The 19,892-nt window shown below is 39.6% G+C and overlaps 1 protein-coding gene across 2 annotated transcripts in view; it reads right to left on the bottom strand.

Moving 5' to 3' along the window:
• Positions 1–19,892, bottom strand: part of LOC136867498 (monocarboxylate transporter 7) — a 104,391-nt gene that overhangs the window by 45,817 nt on the left and 38,682 nt on the right. For both annotated transcript variants that reach the window (XM_067144708.2, XM_067144707.2), the window contains exon 4: positions 7,486–7,766. In XM_067144708.2, coding sequence (XP_067000809.2) covers positions 7,486–7,766 — 281 coding nt within the window. The remainder of the gene's footprint in view (positions 1–7,485; positions 7,767–19,892) is intronic.

Raw genomic sequence — 19,892 nt, 5'->3', positions numbered from 1 at the left:
GTATGGGAAAACAGCATACATTCGAGCAAGATTGACGTACAGCTCACTGAAACCATAAGAGTTGTTACTGGTAGAGTGAGGTCCATTCCTACTCAGTGGCTGCCTGTTTAAGGAACCATTGCTACAGCAGATTTGAGGAGAAAAGCAGCAAAAGTACAGTTGCTCAAGAAAACCTTAGCACACAGGAGGTCACTCTTGTTCAGTGCCTTACGAGATCCACCTGTGATGAGGTTAAAATCCTGGAATCCACTCTGGACTGATCTACACTCCCATGAAAAATTCAGTGTAACAGGAGAATGGAGACAGCGATGGGAATAACATCCACCCACGAACGTCTTTCCTATTAAAGACCCGATGAAGAAAGTGCCAGGTTTTGATCTTCCTTGACATGAGTGGTCAAAACTCAACTGTTTCAGAACAGGCCACGGCAGGTGCTGATATATTATGAAAAAGTGGGGATATTGTGAAAGTGCTGTGTGTGAGTGTGGTGCTGAGAAGCAGACATTGCTTCATGTTGTTGAAAGCTGTCCACTGTCAGAGTTTAAGGACGGTTTACGGGCTCTGCATGAATTGACGCCAAGTGCAGTGGACTGGTTGTCGAAGCTGAACATTCTAGTATAATTACTTCTATATTTTAACTTATATGTTCATTGTATACTGTATTTTTGCACATTATACTTGTAAATGCCATACGATAATAATAACAACAATAATAATATCATCAGATTCATATGTCACTAAAAATGAAGTTCGTATGCTTCTGCAATTAACCAACAGTGAGTTTCTCCCGTTGACTCATCACTCCCCGCTCAGCAACAAGGACATGAGATAACAATAAGCTTGTACCTTATGGTTTCAATCTCAGCATTTTCATAGCCTGCGAAGCTGAGCTTTGTGAAACTCTGGCGTCTTGTCCAAGTCGTCTTAGGGATTTTGTAGGCATTTGTTATAATCTTTCTGCAATTTCATTTACTTTTTCCTCATTAAGTACACATTTTTTCAAACTTCGCTTCTTATCGAGTAAAGAACCTGTTCCTCTCAATTTTTTTACGAGTTTCCACGGGGTCTTTCTATGTGGAGGGCGTACACTTGGAAATTGTGTTACAAATCGCCTAACAATTTCCCTGCAAGACTGTGTTTTCACATAATTATCATATATACATTCCCTTTGCTCTACCATGTACACATGTGGAGACATGTAACACTTCACAACTTGAGGACATTTGCAGCAACAGATCAACTCTTAACACACGCTTTAAGCACGGACCTGAACTGCGCTGTGCAATAGGCAGTGATGAGTCAACGGGAGGCAGATAAACTGGGCGCGCCTGCTGATGAGAGAAACTTACTTTACATTGTTGAGGAACAAACTTTCATTGTGTAATGTCACCAAATATGCAGCAGAAAAAATTATGGACTTGAGGTTATTGTAAAGCAACTCAGGGCAAACAAGTACCATAAAGTGACATTTTAATTGAAATAAGTCAAAAAATGTTAATTGATTGAAAATGGCAAAATAAGTCTAAAATTCTTCACAAGCACCTTTGATGAAAACTTGAAGTCCATAATGTTTTCCACCATATAACTGGCAGGTTTTCATCATGAATGTAGCATATGAACATTTTAGAATAATTTATTGATGTTTATATCGTGTCAGAAGCATACATAAGTTTAAAATTAAATGTGACAAACTAACGTAAAACATAAATCATAATATAAATTCTTCAGTGATGAAGAGCCACATTAAACTATGTGAGCCCAAAACCTAACACATCAAGTGTATTTGGCTTCGCTTTAACCAGGTCTTCTGTTGTGCAACTGAATGGGCATGAACTACATTGCAGCAAATGGGCTCCACATACACACAAGGTACTGTCCACTTCGAAACCCCATTTCTTCTCGTTGATCCTGCACCGCGTAACACCAGAGCGCAGTCTATTCAATGCTTTTAGAAGAACAATTGACTTATACATTTTCATAAAGAAGAAAAATACATAATTGGTCCAACTTAGTCACTACACAAATGTGTCTTAAAAAAACTTTAAGAGATATCACAGAATACTTTATTTTTAAGATGGATTTGTGTAGTGAATAAGGTGGACCAATTGTATATTTTTCTTATACTATACAGTCAGTACAGAGCAACCCAAATATGAGATTATTTTCATAAATAAACCTGCATATTTCTCTTTAAAATTATTGAAATAATATCATATTCCTTACCATTTCCTTTTTCCCCCACATATTTGGCGAGTTTAAACAACGCAAGTTTAATTACAGAATTATATAAACATGATATAGCCTTATGTCGCGTCAAAGGTGAAACTCTTTGCTCCGCGTCTTCAGAAGAAAATCTTGACTGTTCATGAGGAAGTCTTCTACAATAATGAGGGTTTGAATTAAACAATACTTTACTTTACAAATAGGAAAAGTCCTCTCTGTTTTAATTACTGCATTGATGGGGTGGGAGTTCCTTATGGGGATCATTGTAAGTATCTAGGTGTTAATATAAAAAAAGATCTTCATTGGGGTAATCACATAAATGGAATTATAAATAAGGGATACAGATCTCTGCACATGGTTATGAGGGTGTGTAGGGGTTTTAGTAAGGATGTAACGGAGAGGGTATATAAGTCTCTGGTAAGACCCCAACTAGAGTATGGTTCCAGTGTATGGGACCCTCACTAGGATTACCAGATTCAAGAACTGGAAAAAAAAGAAAAGCAGCTCGATTTGTTCTGGTTGATTTGCGACAAAAGAGTAGCGTTACATAAGTGTTGCAAAATTTGGGCTGGGAAGACTTGGGAGAAAGGAGACGAGCTGCTCGTCTAAGTGGTATGTTCCGAGCTGTCAGTGGAGAGATGGCGTGGAATGACATCAGTAGATGAATAAGTTTAAGTGGTGTCTTTAAAAGTAGGAAAGATCACAATATGAAGATAAAGTTGGAATTCAAGACGACAAACTGGGGCAAATATTCATTTATAGGAAGGGCAGTTAGGGATTAGAATAACTTATCAAGGGAGATGTTCAATAAATTTCCAATTTCTTTCCAGTCATTTTAGAAAACGCTAGGAAAACAACAGATAGGGAATCTGCCACCTGGGCGACTGCCCTAAATGCAGATCAGTAGTCGACAGTTGATTTCATTGTGGTGCAAAAAGGTGCCAAAAAATGTTGTAATGTATGGAGTATATGTAGTTCCAAATTTATCAACATGCAGTCATTGCTTGGGAAAAACCCAAGTGCAGTATTTATTACCTGAATTTACGGAATAAGAGCAGTTGACATTGAGCTGTCACGTCTCAATTATACAGATACTAGTGATCAAATAAATAGTAAGCAAATAAACATAAATGTTTATTATTATTATTATTATTATTATTATTATTATTATTATTATTATTATTATTATTATTATTATTTTCTTGCTATTTGCTTTACGTTGCACCGACACAGATAGGTCTTATGGCGACGATGGGATAGGAAAGGCCTAGGAGTTGGAAGGAAGCAGCCGTGGCCTTAATTATGGTACAGCCCCGGCATTTGACGGGTGTGAAAATGGGAAACCATGGAAAACCATCTTCAAGGCTGCCGACAGTGGGACTCGAACCAATTATCTCCCGATTACTGGATACTGGCCGCACTTAAGCGACTGCAGCTATCGATCTCGGTATTATTATTATTATTATTATTATTATTATTATTATTATTATTATTATTATTATTATTATTATTATTATTATTATTATATATAATTCGCTGGGGCCATCAAGGACCACGTTAAGTCTTGTTGCATTTGACACTGAACTTGGCCTTCTTTAGTGCCCAAATTTCCCTCATTCTTTGTGAGTGGGCCTGCTTACGCTCCTCTGTCCAAGGGGCACCGTGTCTTCTCTTCGGTTGCTCGTCTCGGTTTAGCCCGTTCATCAATATTTTCTTGCAGAAGAGATCTCTGTTAAAGGTGTCTTCAGCTGAGATATGTAGCATTTGCAGGTCTTCTTTGGTATTTCTAAACCAGGGAATTGTGCTTTTGGGGTTTGAATCAAAAAAGTGAAAGATTTCTTTGGTTAACTTTCTTCCGCCCATTCTTTTCAGATGACCATAAAATCGTGCCCGTCTTTTTCTGATTGTGTCGGTAATTTTCTACTTCTTTGTTGGATCTCTTTTGATGGATTCCATTTCTGTACTTTGATCCCAAGATTCCTCTCACAATTTTGTGTTCTCTTTTCTCCAGTTCTTCAAGGAGTCCTTTGTTGACATTTAGAGACAGGGTTTCGGCTGCATATAGAACTACTGGCTTCAGAACTATTTCATAGTGACGTATCTTGGTGTTTTGGGAAAGGCATTTTTTGTTGTAGATTGTGCGGGATGTTTGGTAGGCTATTTCCAGTTTGCGTACTCGCTCCTGAAGTGCTTCTTTGTCCAGTGCATTTTTCATGATGATCTCACCCAGGTATTTGAATTTGTCTACTCGGGTGATGTCCCCGAATTTTGTATGGAGTTTTGGTGGAGCCTCTTTGATGTTAGTCATTACTTCTGTTTTCTCAAGCGATATCTGCAAACCAGTTTGTTCGGCAATTTCCTTTAAAATTTCAACTTGAGCTCTGGCGGTTTCTATGTCGTTTGAGAGAACAGCAATATCATCGGCAAATGCTAAGCAGTCTGTTGCGATCCCCTTGGATTTGGTTCCTATTCTCAATGGACTGTAGTTGGTTTCCTGTAATCTCACCCGCCAGGTTCTGATGATCTTTTCAAGAACACAGTTGAAGAGTATCGGGGATAGCCCATCACCTTGTCGGACTCCTGTTTTGATGTCAAAGGAATGCGAGAGACATCCGTGGAACTTCACCTTGGATTTTGTATCAGTCAGGGTGGCTCTAATTAATGTCAGCAGTTTCAAATCAACTCCAAATTCATTTAAGATGTTTAGCAGGACTTCCCGGTCAATGAAGTCATACGCTTTCTTGAAGTCCACAAAGACAGACACATACTGCTTGGACCTTAGTGTACAATATCTGATGATCGTTTTGAGATTTTGGATCTGTTCAGCTGTTGAGCGACCTTTTCTGAACCCTCCTTGGTATTCACCTATTTGATGTTCGACTTGTGCTTCTAAACACTCCAGGATGGCAAGTGATAGAATTTTGTAAGTCACGGGTAGCAAAGATATTCCTCTGTAGTTGTTGATTTTCTTCATGCTGCCTTTTTTGTGTAATGGATGGATCAAAGCTATTTTCCAATCTTCGGGTAGGGTCTCCTTGTTCCAAATTTCTTCTATTTGCTTTTGCAAGATCTCAAGTGATTCCTCTGGGGCATATTTCCATAGTTCTGCTACTACTGAGTCTTCCCCCGGTGCTTTGTTGTTTTTGAGATGGGCAATGTGGCGCTTGATTTCATCTCTGTCGGGTGGTCTGGAATCTGGGTACCTGAGTAGGGGTTCCTTGGTCTCAATGGCGCTTTGCGGTTTAGAGCAATTAAGTAAATTCTTGAAGTAATCTGCCAGAATGCTGCAATTTTCTTCATTTGACGTCGCCAGTGTGCCATCCTTTCGCTCAAAGCATAGAGATGGTGGTTTATAGCCAGTGAGTTTGCGTTTGAAGGCTCTGTAGTACTCTCTGTTTTCATTCTTCCTAAAGTTTTGTTCTATCTTTTCAATGAGAGATGTTTTGTATTTATGTTTCTCAGTTCTGAACACCCTAGCTGCTTGGGCACGTTGGGTTTTGTAGGTTTCCCAATAATTTTCTGATTTCGTAGAGTAGTACTGTTTCCACGCATTGAGTCTTTCTTGGAGGACTGATTCGCAGGTACCATTCCACCAGGCATGCTTTTTGCTTCTCTTGATTTCTGCAATGTCTTTGGCAGCCTCAACAAGGAGACTTTTGGCGTTGTTAAAGTCACAGTCATTTGGTCTAGCCTTCTCCTGGAACTCCTCGACCCTTTGGCGAAGTTTATCATTGTCGAAGCGTGTGATCTGTTTGGTTGTCTTCCTTGTGTTTGCGGGAATTGGTTTGAATTTGATAAGAGACATATAATGATCTGAGGCCACATTGATGCCTTTCTTTACCTTGACATTCATAATCTCAGGGCTGTTTCTCCTGGAGATTGCAACATGATCAATTTGGAACTCTCCGAGAGTTGGACGGGAGAATGCCAAGTCATTTGCTTTCTGGGTAGATGGCAAAAGTGGGTCGACATGACCTGCAGGTTGTGATTTTCGCAAATGGACACCAGTCTTTTGCCATTGGGATTGGTTCTTTTGTGAGCAGGGTAATTTCCTATAACTTTCTTGTACTTCTGTTCACGACCTAGTTGGCCATTGAAGTCACCCAAAAGAAGCTTGACATAGTGTTTGGAGATTTTATTTAATTTTTCATCCAGTAGGTCCCAGAAATTATCAACTTCGTCTGGATCAGACTTGTTCTTATTGTTTATAGGAGCATGTGCGTTAACTAGGGCGTAGGTTTTGTTCGCGCATTTAATTGTGAGTATAGACAATCTGTCATTCACAGGTTTGAAATTTGCAACCGATTTTAGGATCTTGGTTCTAACAGCAAACGCGGTTCCAAGCATCACAGCTCTATTGAGGATTCCTCTTAGCGCTTTGCTCTTGAAAAATCGGTAGCCTTCGGATTCAAAAATCTCTTCATCTCGGTACCTTGTTTCCTGTAGGGCCATTATGGATATCTGATTTTCATGAAGAGCTTTGGTGAGGGTTTTCAGCTTGCCAGTTTGTGTAAGTGAATTTATATTGAAAGTTGCTAGAAAGGTTTTAGATTTTGGCCTGAGTTTTTGACTCTTCGGGGTACACCGAGACGCTCCGACTTGTCTCTTGCATGATGTCGAGTCTCCCCCAGAATCCGAACGAGACTCGTGCGCCGTGGCGTTCATGACGAGGGATTTATCTGAAAATTTACCCCCTGGGGTATGTTTCTTGAAATGTTGTGCCATCATGCTTTTTGACTTGACTTTGCTTTGGACGTGTACCCATCCTTTTACAACTAGGGTTGTTAGCCCTAGAGGTTGCCTCAAGATGTCTTCTGGCTTCTGGTCATTTACCAGTCTTCGCCGTAACCCTGGCAAGGGACCAGTATATTTTTTTCACGGTGGTATTTTATTTCCCTACTACCCTCTGACTCTGCTGGCAGCAGAGCCAGCTTCCCCAATTCCAATGGGACGAGCCCAATGGAGGTAACCAGTAAATCCCCACACGGGTATTATTATTATTATTATTATTATTATTATTATTATTATTATTATTATTATTATTATTATTATTATTATTATTATTATTATTATACATGGAATTACTTTCAGAGTATGGTTCTTTGGGGTTAAAATATTTTGGTGGGGATATGTCCTGAAAATTCTCCCATATCTATGCCACTGGCACCCATACCATAATGTACTATTGTCCCACAAGACAGGCATAACATTCAAATTACATGTCTATAAAATTTTCTGCAGTAAATTTATACACTACGGTACCTGTAGTAGTGTGTAGGTTAATCCTTCCTGCTGAGGTTGTAAATAGATTGGCTTCCGGAAGGAAGCAGCCCCAAGTAAGCCCTGGAGTACAATTGCTGCCTGGATGAGTAATGTCGTTGGAAAGCCGTAGTGTAAAAGTAACAAACATGTGATAAGAGGCATGATGCAGTAACCCACTGCCTGCCCTATCCTCACGATACTCTGCACGACTGATAACCGCAACCGAAAGTAACGAGTCAGCAGATAATCAGCTGGAGTAGTGGCTAAGCTTCCACCTACACCTGCAACAAAACATTTATATGTTGTTATCATATATTTGCATATACCGGGTGGTCCACCGCCCCTTGCAATCCAGTTTTATGCATCCCTTCACATTTCCTATAATTCTGAAAGTCATCAGTCCCTCTCACTAAACCGGGGCAATACAACCAGATGTGTGTTTACGGGCTTTAAGACAGCAGGAATCGTGATTGCAACTGTTAATTCATTATGGCTACCTCGAATGAACCCGTAAAAGGAGTACAGATATACAGAATACATACTTTAAAACAGGAGGTGGATGCACAGACCGGGAGCATGGTACTGTATAAGCTGGGAAGTGAGCGTCGTAGGTCAAGTGTCACAGTAGCAAGCGAGCAGGGAGATATGTGACAGTAGACAGTGCTCGAGGTAGGAGGTTCGAATCCCACATAAGAATTTATTTTAACAGCCAGTTGCCTGTGAAAACTACCGGTATTAAGTATATAATCTTACCACATCCCAGGCAAATAGTTTTAAAAAAATACTTGCATGGGACTTAAACATTCTAACCCTCGAGCACTGTCAACTATCACACATCCTACCATGTGCTAGCCATGCGAGCTACTGCGACACTTGACCTATGGCACCCACTTCCCAGCCTATACAGGACCGTGCTCCCGATCTGTGCATCCACCACCTGTTTTAAAGTACATGTCATGCTATCTGTACTCGTTTTACGGGTTCATTCGAGGTACCCGTAATGAATTAATAGTGGCGCTCAGGATTCCTGCTGTCTTCTATCCTGTAAACATGTATCTCGTTATATTACCTTGGTTTAGGGAGGTGGACCGATGTCTTTCAGAATTGTAGTAACAACTGCATAAAACTGGATCTCAAGGGGCTGGTGCACCACCCGGTATATATTAATGCCTTAGGTACTGGACCTTCTAATTCTAGTTTATGCTACTTCAACAAAACAACTGCTTGAAATTCATGATGTTTCAAAATGATCTCTATTTTACATGAGAAGAACCAGCTCCTGTGTCCACTCGGAGGCTGCGTAAGACAAAGTGGTGCATTCGGTGCCAGGCAGATCCCTGGCCAACACCCTCTGTCGGTCATGTCCTGGGATTCTGCAGTTGCAGGGAGTTCCTAAGAAACATGCGGCACCACAAGATCAGATCCTTGCTTACCGAAGAACTGAGAAAGAAGGGACTCAATGTACATGAGGTACACAGACTGGCCATAAACGGTAGTTCGCAGAGAGCTGATATCATGGCCTTTAAAGACAACAGCTCTCAAGGATTCATTTTAGATCCAACTGTCAAGTTCAAGCACCATAGCGGTCAGCCAGAGGAGGTCAATCTAAAAAAGGTTAAAAAATACAAACCCACTATTCCTTACTACAAATCTAATACCACCCCAGGAAATTGAAATAATAGGGATAATGGTCGGAGCTCACAGTACCATACCTCATCACTTTCTCGCCACGTGGAAGCGCTTCCAATTTCCAATGAAGCTTATCCCTGAAATTGTGACTCTTGTCCTCCGAGGCTCCATGAAGATCCTGAGACACCAGCTTTACAGCTCTGAAATGCTGCACTAATTATACTGTTTCTTTATAATTTAGAGTTTCTTTAATTAATAGAACTGTACAGAATTTTTTAATATATTTTACCTTGTTCTTAGTAGCAGCCTGTAAATACAAGAGGTTGTTCCTAAGTAAATGGAAATGTATAAAGTTTGTTAAACAATTTAAAAATAAAAGTAAATTATAAGTCTCAGTCTGGTGAATACAAGTGGTGCCTGAGTATCAGAAGAGAACCCCTGAGCACTTTCAGCCCCCCCCCCCCCCCCAGTTCATGAACTTCTTGCAGCTCTATCGCCTTCTTAGGGTCTGTCTCTCTCGCAGAGATCATGAGACCCTTTACTTGTATGTTGTCCAGCTCGGCAATGTCTGGTTGGTCGGAGTGCGTTACGGTGGGATCTAATATATATCCTTTCTTCTCTTTAATGGCGATCATGTCTATCGTTCTTGTGCTGTCATTTACTCCAATGCCATGGACTTCCTCTTGCACTTGAAGTCCTCTTTCATGGAGTGACTGTGCTAATGATGTGATGTCTGGTGTTTCAAAGAGCTTTACCAAAGGCATAGGAACCCAAGACATGAGGTAAAGTTTCAGTCTCACTGCGTCTTCTGTAGTGGTTACTATCGAGGGACCTTCCCGGTGCAGCTCTTACAGGTGGAACACTATCAGCGTGTCTTTCCACTCCATGCTAGAAAGGCCATTGTGATTTCTATCCCAGCAGTTTGCAGGAGGGAACTCCTTGTACAGACACACCTTTGCTTCTCAGATGGCACTTTTGGTCAAATTCAGATTCTGACTTTCTTGGTGCCGTACTCACTGTGCCTGTTTTTCATATCCTGAGTTTTATCATTTACATTTAGCTCAGTTAAGCACCCATTAATTTCTCCATCTAGATTTCTAGTGGCTTCAATATAATGCTTCCCCTCATGTTTCAGAATATTTCAGCTGTTTACATACTGAAGCAAGGCTTGCCCTAAAAACACATAACCCTTTATACCATTTATCTGAATAAATCATAGAAATCTGAATAAATCATAGAATCCAGAATGTCACTAGGAAGGAATATGGTCTCCATTAGTGTACTCTTAACAAGGTTATCAGCATCTTTGCTGGAACTGGTAAGTCAATGTAGGGCAAACTGAACAATTTAGGACTGAAAATTTCTAATCCAAATGAAGCAAGGGGCAGGATGATAACAAGGTGAGTTCCTACTGGATCAATGTCAGTGCTCCTGAAGGTCTTCAGGGGGGCATTATGGGGTCTCCTGCCTGTACTGATTTCACTATAAAGAATTTTTCAAGAAAGTCTGTCATCATTCATGTGCTCGACATGCCCAGTCCATCTGAGTTGGTGACCAATGATGGTGGCTGTTCATCTTTGCCCTCTCTGTAAAACTGTTGTGACCGGGCGAGTTGGCCGTGCGTGTAGAGGCGCGCGGCTGTGAGCTTGCATCCGGGAGATAGTAGGTTCGAATCCCACTATTGGCAGCCCTGAAAATGGTTTTCCGTGGTTTCCCATTTTCACACCAGGCAAATGCTGGGGCTGTACCTTAATTAAGGCCATGGCCGCTTCCTTCCAACTCCTAGGCCTTTCTTATCCCATCGTCGCCATAAGACCTATCTGTGTCGGTGCGACGTAAAGACCCTAGCAAAAAAAAAAAAAAATGTTGTGTTTGGAATGTAGTCGTCCCATTTGTTGTTCATAATTCATCATATATCTGAGCTTCACTTCATGGAAGCATTCTACTTTCTTCATATCACGGCGATATACAGGGTTTATCCGTGATGATGTCATAACCTTTCAGGGATGATGGAGGACGCCAATGGATCAATTTGAGATAAGGAACTCCGGAAACATTTGAGTCAAAAGTTATTAATAATCCAAGTTTTTTAATATCCGTCCATTCTTAATAGATGCTGGGGTGTCAGAAGTTTGTCCTGCAGTAGTTCTTTAATGTGTTGGAAGCCAACGGCATGGAGTTGTCACCTTTAAACACCCTCAGTTGGGTTTGAACTCGTTAAAATGGGATTAGTAGACCATTACACCACTGCAGCCGGCAGTACTCCAACTGTACTGTACGCTACATGTCGCAAGAGTACAATAGGGGAGACAATTCCGACGGGCAGAAGAGCCTAGGATAATAACTCAACGACTCCAATGCAGATGGCATACTGTGTACTCACGTGATCGGTGTACAATGTCTGTACTCTAAACTTCAGTCTGTATTTACGGGTTGAACTGGTACGTTGATCATCCCTATCCAAATGGAAGCAGCAGCGAAGCTGAACGGTTGTTCAGGACCAAATATCCATGTAGGAGACATCCAACTCACCATGTTTCCGTGACTGTTCCAATGATTAAGTGAAACAGGGAAATTGGTAGAATATGCAGTGCTTGCTCATGTGGATGGGGCACCTGCAAGCAGTTGCACGTGAAATGAAGGTTTCGCATATGACTGTGTGGCGAGTATTACGTGAAATGCAGCTAAACCCCTAACGTCCACAGAAAGTGCAGGCTTTGAGTTCTGCTGACTTCACACCTCGAGTCATGTTCACCCAGTGAGTCTTGGAGCGCCTTGCAGTCGATCCTCACGTCCCTGCGTATGTGCTTTTCACAGATGAAGCCTGTTTCACCAGAGACAGAATGCTAAATAGTCACAATAGTCATGTTTGGGCCGATGAGAATCCCACGCTACAGTTGTGAAGTGTACACGTGCCGGAGCCCCATCTCACTCTGGACTGAGGGTTCGTGGATCAGACATTCCCTGCAAAGTGGACAGGAAGAGGAGGTCCTGTTTTGTGGCCTGCTCATTCACCTGATCTCACCCCACTTCATTTCTTCTTGGAGGCCATATGAAAATCCTTATGTATGAGACATATGTCAAGATTGAAGAGGATCTCTTGCCAAGAATTCTCGCTGCCTGCGACGCTGTTCAAACAACACCCGGAAAAATCGAACAGGTATGACAGAACTTTGTGCAATGATGCTGTGCCTGAATTGATGTAGGGGGGGGGGGGTCGCCATTTCGAACATTTGTTCTGAATGGAGCAGCTTGTAAAGCATGTGCAGGTAAACAGACTTAAATGAGTAGAATTTTGCTTAACTTTTGACTTGATCATTTCCAGAATATGGTATTTATCTCAAATTGATCCACTTGCCATCCTCCATCACCTCCAAAAGTTTTTAACATCATCACGGATACACCCTGTAGTGTGCAGGTTTCACATCCATAGAGCAGGGTAAAGATGATGACTGCTTGATACATGATCAGTCTATATATATATAAAATAACAGTTTTGTCTGTACATTGCTCAGAATTTAAAAAGAATGGTATTTCTCTATCAGTCATGTCCATAGTAACCAGGACATGCACTTTTTAATTTTCCATAATTTCTGTCTGTCTGTCTGTCTGTCTGTCTGTCTGTCTGTCTGTCTGTCTGTCTGTCTGTCTGTCTGTCTGTCTGCACATCACGAGAAAACGGCCAAAGAGAATTAAATGAAAATCGGTATGTAAAGTTGGGAAATAAGTCACTACAATCTAGGTCATAAATAATTTTATTCACGCTGAGTGAAATGGTAGTTTAGGGGAAGGCCTTAAATATTAATTCTCAAATATTTATGTTATTAATGGTCCTATCAATAAATATTACACAACTAAAGTTTTATAGTATTAAATTTCCGATCATTTACGTCTTATACATTTTTACCATACCGGCTATGATAACAGAGATATTAATGAATTTGGATTTTTGTTGCAAGTCCATTATAGCACCGAGTCAGAAGAAAAAGGTTTAATGAAAATTGGTATGTAAAGTCAGGGAATAAGGAACTACAGTCTGTGCTATATATAATTTTCTTAAATGCTCTAATAGCACAGAGTCAGAAGAAAACTAGATGTGAAGGCCTACAATATAGAAAGCTCATAAAATTGATCAACAGTAACATTACACTGACCACTGTTTGTTGTTATGTGATGCGATGTGCTTTTTGTCTTCTGCTGCCATTCATCTCGGTTCAATACGGACAAAAATGAAATTCTTAGATTTAAATAGAAAGGGATTACTGATGCGTACCAAGTATAACAGCCTGCCTGAATGTTGGCGGGAAGTAGCTGGGGAGTTAGAACTTTCTCTTCTTTAGCATGCCATTCCTCTGGTTCATAAATTTTCTGATACTACTGGTACATAACACACTGGTTCAATTGGGAAAACCACAAAGACAGTCTTTCTGAGAATTCTGTAGCGAAACACAGGTACATCAGCTATTTTTATATATATTCTTAGATCTTTATTCAGGAAGACCCGATGTGTAAGACGTCCGAAGTGTATTCTGTTCTCCATGTCCTTCTGCGTTGAGCATTTACTAGAGAGAATAGTTCCTAGATAAAGGAAATGATCTACTGGAGATAGAATGTTGTTTAGGTACACCTGGTGTAAAGTATTGTTATGGATGACAGTGATTTCATAGATGGTGTTCTTTTTCAGCTCCCGTATTTTGTGTGCCAGTTTGTTTGATACACCTTGCTCTTCTTTAAGTGTCCCCACAGAGAATAATCACAGATTGAAAGGTCAGGAGAACATGGTAGCCACAAATTTTGCAAATTGTTCATTCTTCAGGAAATACATCATGGACTGACTGCAGGGATATGAGAGACATGTGGCATGTCGCCCAGTCCTGCTGGATGGTACTGTAATCCAATGATGCACCTTCATTACACAGTATACCAAACACAATTTTTCATCATCAGGTAGTTGCTGCTGGTACATAATATTAGGGTTATACAGTGGGGATAATTCCACCTAATCAGTACTACTTGTTACAAGTACAATGTATTTACATTAAAAATACACCTTCTGCAGGACTGTTTTGATCTAATCATCCTCAGCTGTTTGAAAACATAAGATAAAATAACATACACAAATCATTGAACATCACTTAATCTAAGAATGTAGTTAAAAAACATTGTAAAACATTGTAATATACTGGACTCTTCTTCATAAATTGAATATTTAATACTTTATTAAATCTAATGTTAACTAAAAGTAGCATGCATAGTTCATCTTTGCCTTTTCCTTATTATTTCTGTATAACAAAGCATGACATCTGATGAATGACTAGCAAAATATTGTAGTCCGTAGAATCGTTATATAGGCCCATCTTCGAGAACAATATAAGCTGATCGGTATATCAATACTGTATATATATGTCAAAGAAGCTGAGTACAAGAGTAAATCTGCTACATAAACCAGCGGGCAGCAACTGGGGTGTAGATGCAAACACTCTTCGCACTGCTTGAGTTTCTCTAGCATACTCGGCTGGTGAGTACTGCGCTTCTATGTGGAAAAACAGCGTACATTCGAGCAAGATTGACGTACAGCTCAATGAAACCATGAGAGTTGTTACTGGTATACTGAGGTCCACTCCTACACAGTGACTGCCTGTTTTAGCAAACTTTGCTCCTGCAGATCTGAGGAGAAAAGCAGTGAAAGTACAGTTGCTCAAGAAGACATTAGCACATAGGAACTCACTCTTGTTCAAAATCTTACAAGATCCAGCTGTGATGAGGTTAAAATCCCGGAATCCACTCTGGACTGATCTACACTCCCATGGAAAATTCAGTGTAACAGCAGAATGGAGACAGCAATAGGAACAATGTCCACCCACCAACGTCTTTGTGATTAAAGACCCTACGAAAAAAGTGCCAGGCTTCGATTTTCCTCGACGTGAGTGCTCAAAACTCAACCGTTTCTGAACAGGCCATGGCAGGTGCTGATATATGATGAAAAAGTGGGGATATTGTGAAAGTGCTGCGTGTGAGTGTGCTGCTAAGAAGCAGACATTGCTTATGTTGTTGAGAGCTGTCCACTGTCAGCATTTAAGGACGGTTTACGGACTCTGTATGAATTGACACCAAGTGCAGTGGACTGGTTGTCGAAGCTCGACATTCTAGTTTAATTGTTTCTCTATTTTAACTTATGTGTTCATTGTATATTTTTGCACATTATGCTTGTAAATGCCATACGATAATAATAATAATAATAATAATAATAATAATAATAATAATAATAATTTAGAAAGAGCTGCCAAACTCCTGAAAGCATACCGAATAACACAGAACCACTACAATAAAAGAGTGATGTCACAAAATGCAAAACTTTGGCATTACAAGACTGTTGTTCTTCTTCTGGAAGCCTTGTATGCCTCAAAAACCACATCTCTAGGAGGCCACTCTAAAATTGATGAAATTGAAAAACAAGAACGAAAAATTCTTAGGAAAATATATGGCCCCGTTCATGTAAATGGTATATGGATCAAAAGGAAAACTGTAGATTTGTACAAAGCAATCGACAAGTTCACCGATACAGTACGCAGGAGACAATTGAAATTCTATGGTCACATCTGTAGAATGGACGACACTAGATATGCAAGAAAACTGCTTGGTATAATTAATTCAAAGAAGGTCATAATAGAGGAAATAAAGCAGGACTTAAAAGAAATGAACATCACAGAAGACATCATCAGGGATCGCAAGGCTTTTGGGAATGTGGTTGCAAAGCACACGTTCACGGAAAAGGCTAAAAGAACCACAGAGAAACAATGGATGGAAGAACGCAAGAAACAGCATAGCTAGTTCATGAAGAGATTTTGGGAGGAGAAGAAGAAAGGAAAACAATCATCAAGCTAACAAGTTCCAACGCGCTCTGTAAATGAAGAAACATCGCAATAACATCGCAAACGTCATCTTCTTCTTCTACTGGTTCTCCCACAGTTGTGGGGTTGTGGGTGCGAACTGTGTCACACACATATATATATATATATGTATGTATGTATGTATGTATGTATGTATGTATGTGGATTTGGCCCTGTTTTACGGCCGGATGCCCTTCCTGATGGCAACCCTATATGGGGGGATGTAATCACTACTGCGTGTTTCTGTGGCACCTGGTAGTGTGGTGTGTTGTCTGAATATGAAGAGGAGAGTGTTGGGACATACACAAACACCCAGTCCCCAAGCCAGGCCTGGAATCAAACCCGGGACCCTCTGAACCGAAGGCCTCAATGCTGACCATTCAGCCAAAGAGTTGGGCAATATATCAGAAAGATAAAACATAGTATTGATTTTAACCTGTTACCAATGTTCTTTACTATATTTTTTTAACTACATCCTTAGATTAAGCGGTGTTCAATGATTTGTATATGTTATTTTATCTTATGTTCTCAAGCAGCTGAGAATGATCGATTGTAGAGCAAAATCAGTCCTGCAGAAGGTGTATTTTTAATTTAAATACATTGTACTTGTAACAAGAAGATTGATTAGGTGGAATTATCCCCATTACATAATTGTGAGATCCATCAATACGGACATGAAAATAATAAACTATAATGTTAGAGATCTCTATTCTCCATGGACCATTGAATTTGAAAATTATATGATATAATTGAAGAATCTGGTTCTCTTGAGGATTGAGATACCATCCAGATCAGATTGCACCTGAAGCACGGAGAGGTACATGGGACACACTGACAGCATGATGTATATAGGGCTCGCTGATAGTTGTGTTGTCTCCCATGTCAGATTGGGAAAAGCAGGTGGTCTCTCTGAGTTGGATAGAGGTCAAATTTTGATGACACTGTGCCTTTGTACCAAAAAGAAGTGTCCTTTCTAAGTGCCCCAGTTGTATACAAGTGTCGCTCAAGGTTCCAGAATTTTGGCTGTAGTGTACTCAGAGAACTGCTATGGTATGGCATTGCAACTGTAATAAGTTCTGTCCTGTTTCTTTATAAATGGGAAACATATCAATATACTGGTCATTGGAATAGATAAAATTATATATTCAAAAAAAAGGTTCCTAGAAGGAAACCATAATTTAATTTCATCAAATGCGAATGTTAAAACATTCAAGCTCTTAAGTCTTTAGGCTTTTTCAGTTGTGAAATTATCAGTGTTTCGCCCCAGTGCAGCAGCGATTATTAATAAAAATTATATCCACTTTCTCTAAATCAAATCAAATCAAAATCTCTTTATTTGCAAATGAGGTGTCTACCTCGGTGGCAAATGGTACACTAAAATACATTATTGTCAAGCACTAAATATTAAATTAACAAGAGAAGAAAATTTTCCTATAATACAATATTATACAATTTACACTAACAATTTTTTCTATTAAACACACAGCTCATCCTTAATAAATTTATATTGTTTACAAAATTCTACTTATAATATCTCCTGTACTACTTACAAATATAGTCAACTGATATACAGTATGTGGAATTACTTCAAATGATACTGTACAACTGGTGTAAGATTAAAATTTACATTGCATTTATTTACTTTTTTTTTTTTCCTTTACCCATTCTGGAACCTAAGTGGCATAACGACCTGCTGCGTCTTAACCAGAGCCCCTTTTGCCACCACTTTTCAGAGTTCCTGAAGGTTCTTCACAGCTACCGTAGCGGTCCTAGGGCCCTCGAAGTCCCCACTGTACTTCATCCCTACAGGCAGTCCCCTACTTTGGCTGTCCAACTCCTTAGACCAGGGGATGGAATTAATTTATTCACACACATTTTTTTATATTAACCTGCACTGCTCGAATGTCCTCTAACATTTCATTTATTTTCTCTGTTGCTGTTTATTCTCTTCTTGAATATCTGTACAGATTTTGGAAAAGGATCAAACACTACCCCTGGTAAACTGTTCCACTCCTTCACACCCTTCCCAATGAATGAAAATTTACCCCAATCGCTTCTGCTAAAATTCCTTCTAATTTTATATTTGTGGTCAGTCCTGCCGATATAATTATTTTCCAACTGAAGCCTCTCACGGATATCTCCCCATGCTGCTTCTCCTGTATAGGCTCTATATAATCCTATAAGTCTAGTTTTCTCCCTTCTCTTACTTAAAGTTTCCCACCCTAGTTCCTTTAACATTTCTGATACACTACTATTTCTCCTGAAATCCCTTGTTACAAATCTTGCTGCTTTCCTCTGCACACTATCTATTTCTTTTATTAGGTATTCTTGGTGAGGATCCCAAACACTATTTGCATATTCCAAAAATGGACGAACCATACTTAGGTAACTTTTCTCTTTTAATTCTTTGTTGCATCCTTTAAGTACCCTCATTATGACATGTAACGATCTGTACGCTTTCCCAACAGTGTCATCCACATGACCCTTCCAGTGCAAATTACTTTCAAATCTTACACCTAAGTATTTGCACTTGCCATCTTTAGGGATAACTACCCCATCCAAAGTATATTCAAATTCAGTTTTAAAACTCCTGTTTGTAAATGTTGTAACAGTTGATTTGCCCCCATTAACCTTCAAATTATTTTCTTCAACCCGTTGTTGGATACTTTCAAGGTCCCTTTGTAATTCTGAACAATCCTCAATGGTATTTATTCCCCTATAAACAATTATGTCATCTGCATACAATCTTATTTTTGATGTTATATTGTTCCCTAAATCATTTACGTATATTAAGAAAAGTAACGGACCGATTATACTACCCTGTGCAATTCCCTTTCAAACTTTCTCTTCCTATGATACGTTATTTCCTACTTTGACTTTCTGAACCCTTGAATTTAGAAATGTTTTTACCCAACATGTAACCCTTACGTCCAATTCTATTCCCTCCAATTTCTTTAATAATATTCCATGTTCCACTCTATCAAAGGCTTTGGAAAGATCTATGGCTATGCAATCTAACTGACCTCCTGAATCCAACTGATCTGATATGTCCTGCTGAAATCCCACCAGTTGTGCCTCACAAGAAAATTTCTTTCTAAATCCATACTGGCTCCTCATGAACCAATTTTTATCATCACATATCCCTCTGATGGACTTTGATATTAAACTCTCCAGTATTTTACAAACTATACTGGTCAGGCTGATTGGTCTGTAGTTCTCTGGTTTCCTTTTATCACCCTTTCCTTTATAAATTGGTATTATTATAGATTCCTTCCATTCCTTTGGTATTACACTATTATTTATGACATAGTCAAAGAGAAATTTTAAATAAGGCACTATGTACCACCCCATTGCCTTTAACACCTCCCCAGTAATTTGATCACTTCCTGCTGCTTTTCCTTGCTGGAGCAGTTGGATTTCTCTGAAAATATCTTCGTTTGTGAATGAGAAGCTTCTTGTTTCCATCTGTCTCTCTCCCTCTCTATCTTCTGTTTTGGTTTTCAACTCCTGACAATCTTCTAATGAATCTCTGAATTCCCTATTAAAGAGGTTTGCTTTCTCAATATCTGTTAAATAGTGTTCACCTCCTTCTTCCACCATTGTAGGAATTTGGATTCCTTTTCCTTTTTGATTCCTGATATATGAATACAGCTTTTTCCATTTCCCTTTGTGGTCATTACCCTCTTGAAGTATGCCATTCATATAATTCTCTTTTGCTTCCTTTTTCACTCTATTCAGTTCCCTCATTCGCTGTTTTCTAGTTTCTCTACTCTCCCTACCCTCTTTGATTTTCCTGTTTACTATTCTACATTTTCTTTTTAATTTTCTTATTTCCCTTGTATAATAAACAGGGTCTGAGGTCATTTTACCCTTCTTAACAGGTACAAA

The sequence above is a fragment of the Anabrus simplex genome, chromosome 3 (assembly GCF_040414725.1).
Source record: "Anabrus simplex isolate iqAnaSimp1 chromosome 3, ASM4041472v1, whole genome shotgun sequence".
NCBI lineage: Eukaryota > Metazoa > Arthropoda > Insecta > Orthoptera > Tettigoniidae > Anabrus > Anabrus simplex.
The sequence above is the reverse complement of the archived record's forward strand: the minus strand, read 5'-3'. Positions and strand labels throughout refer to the sequence as shown.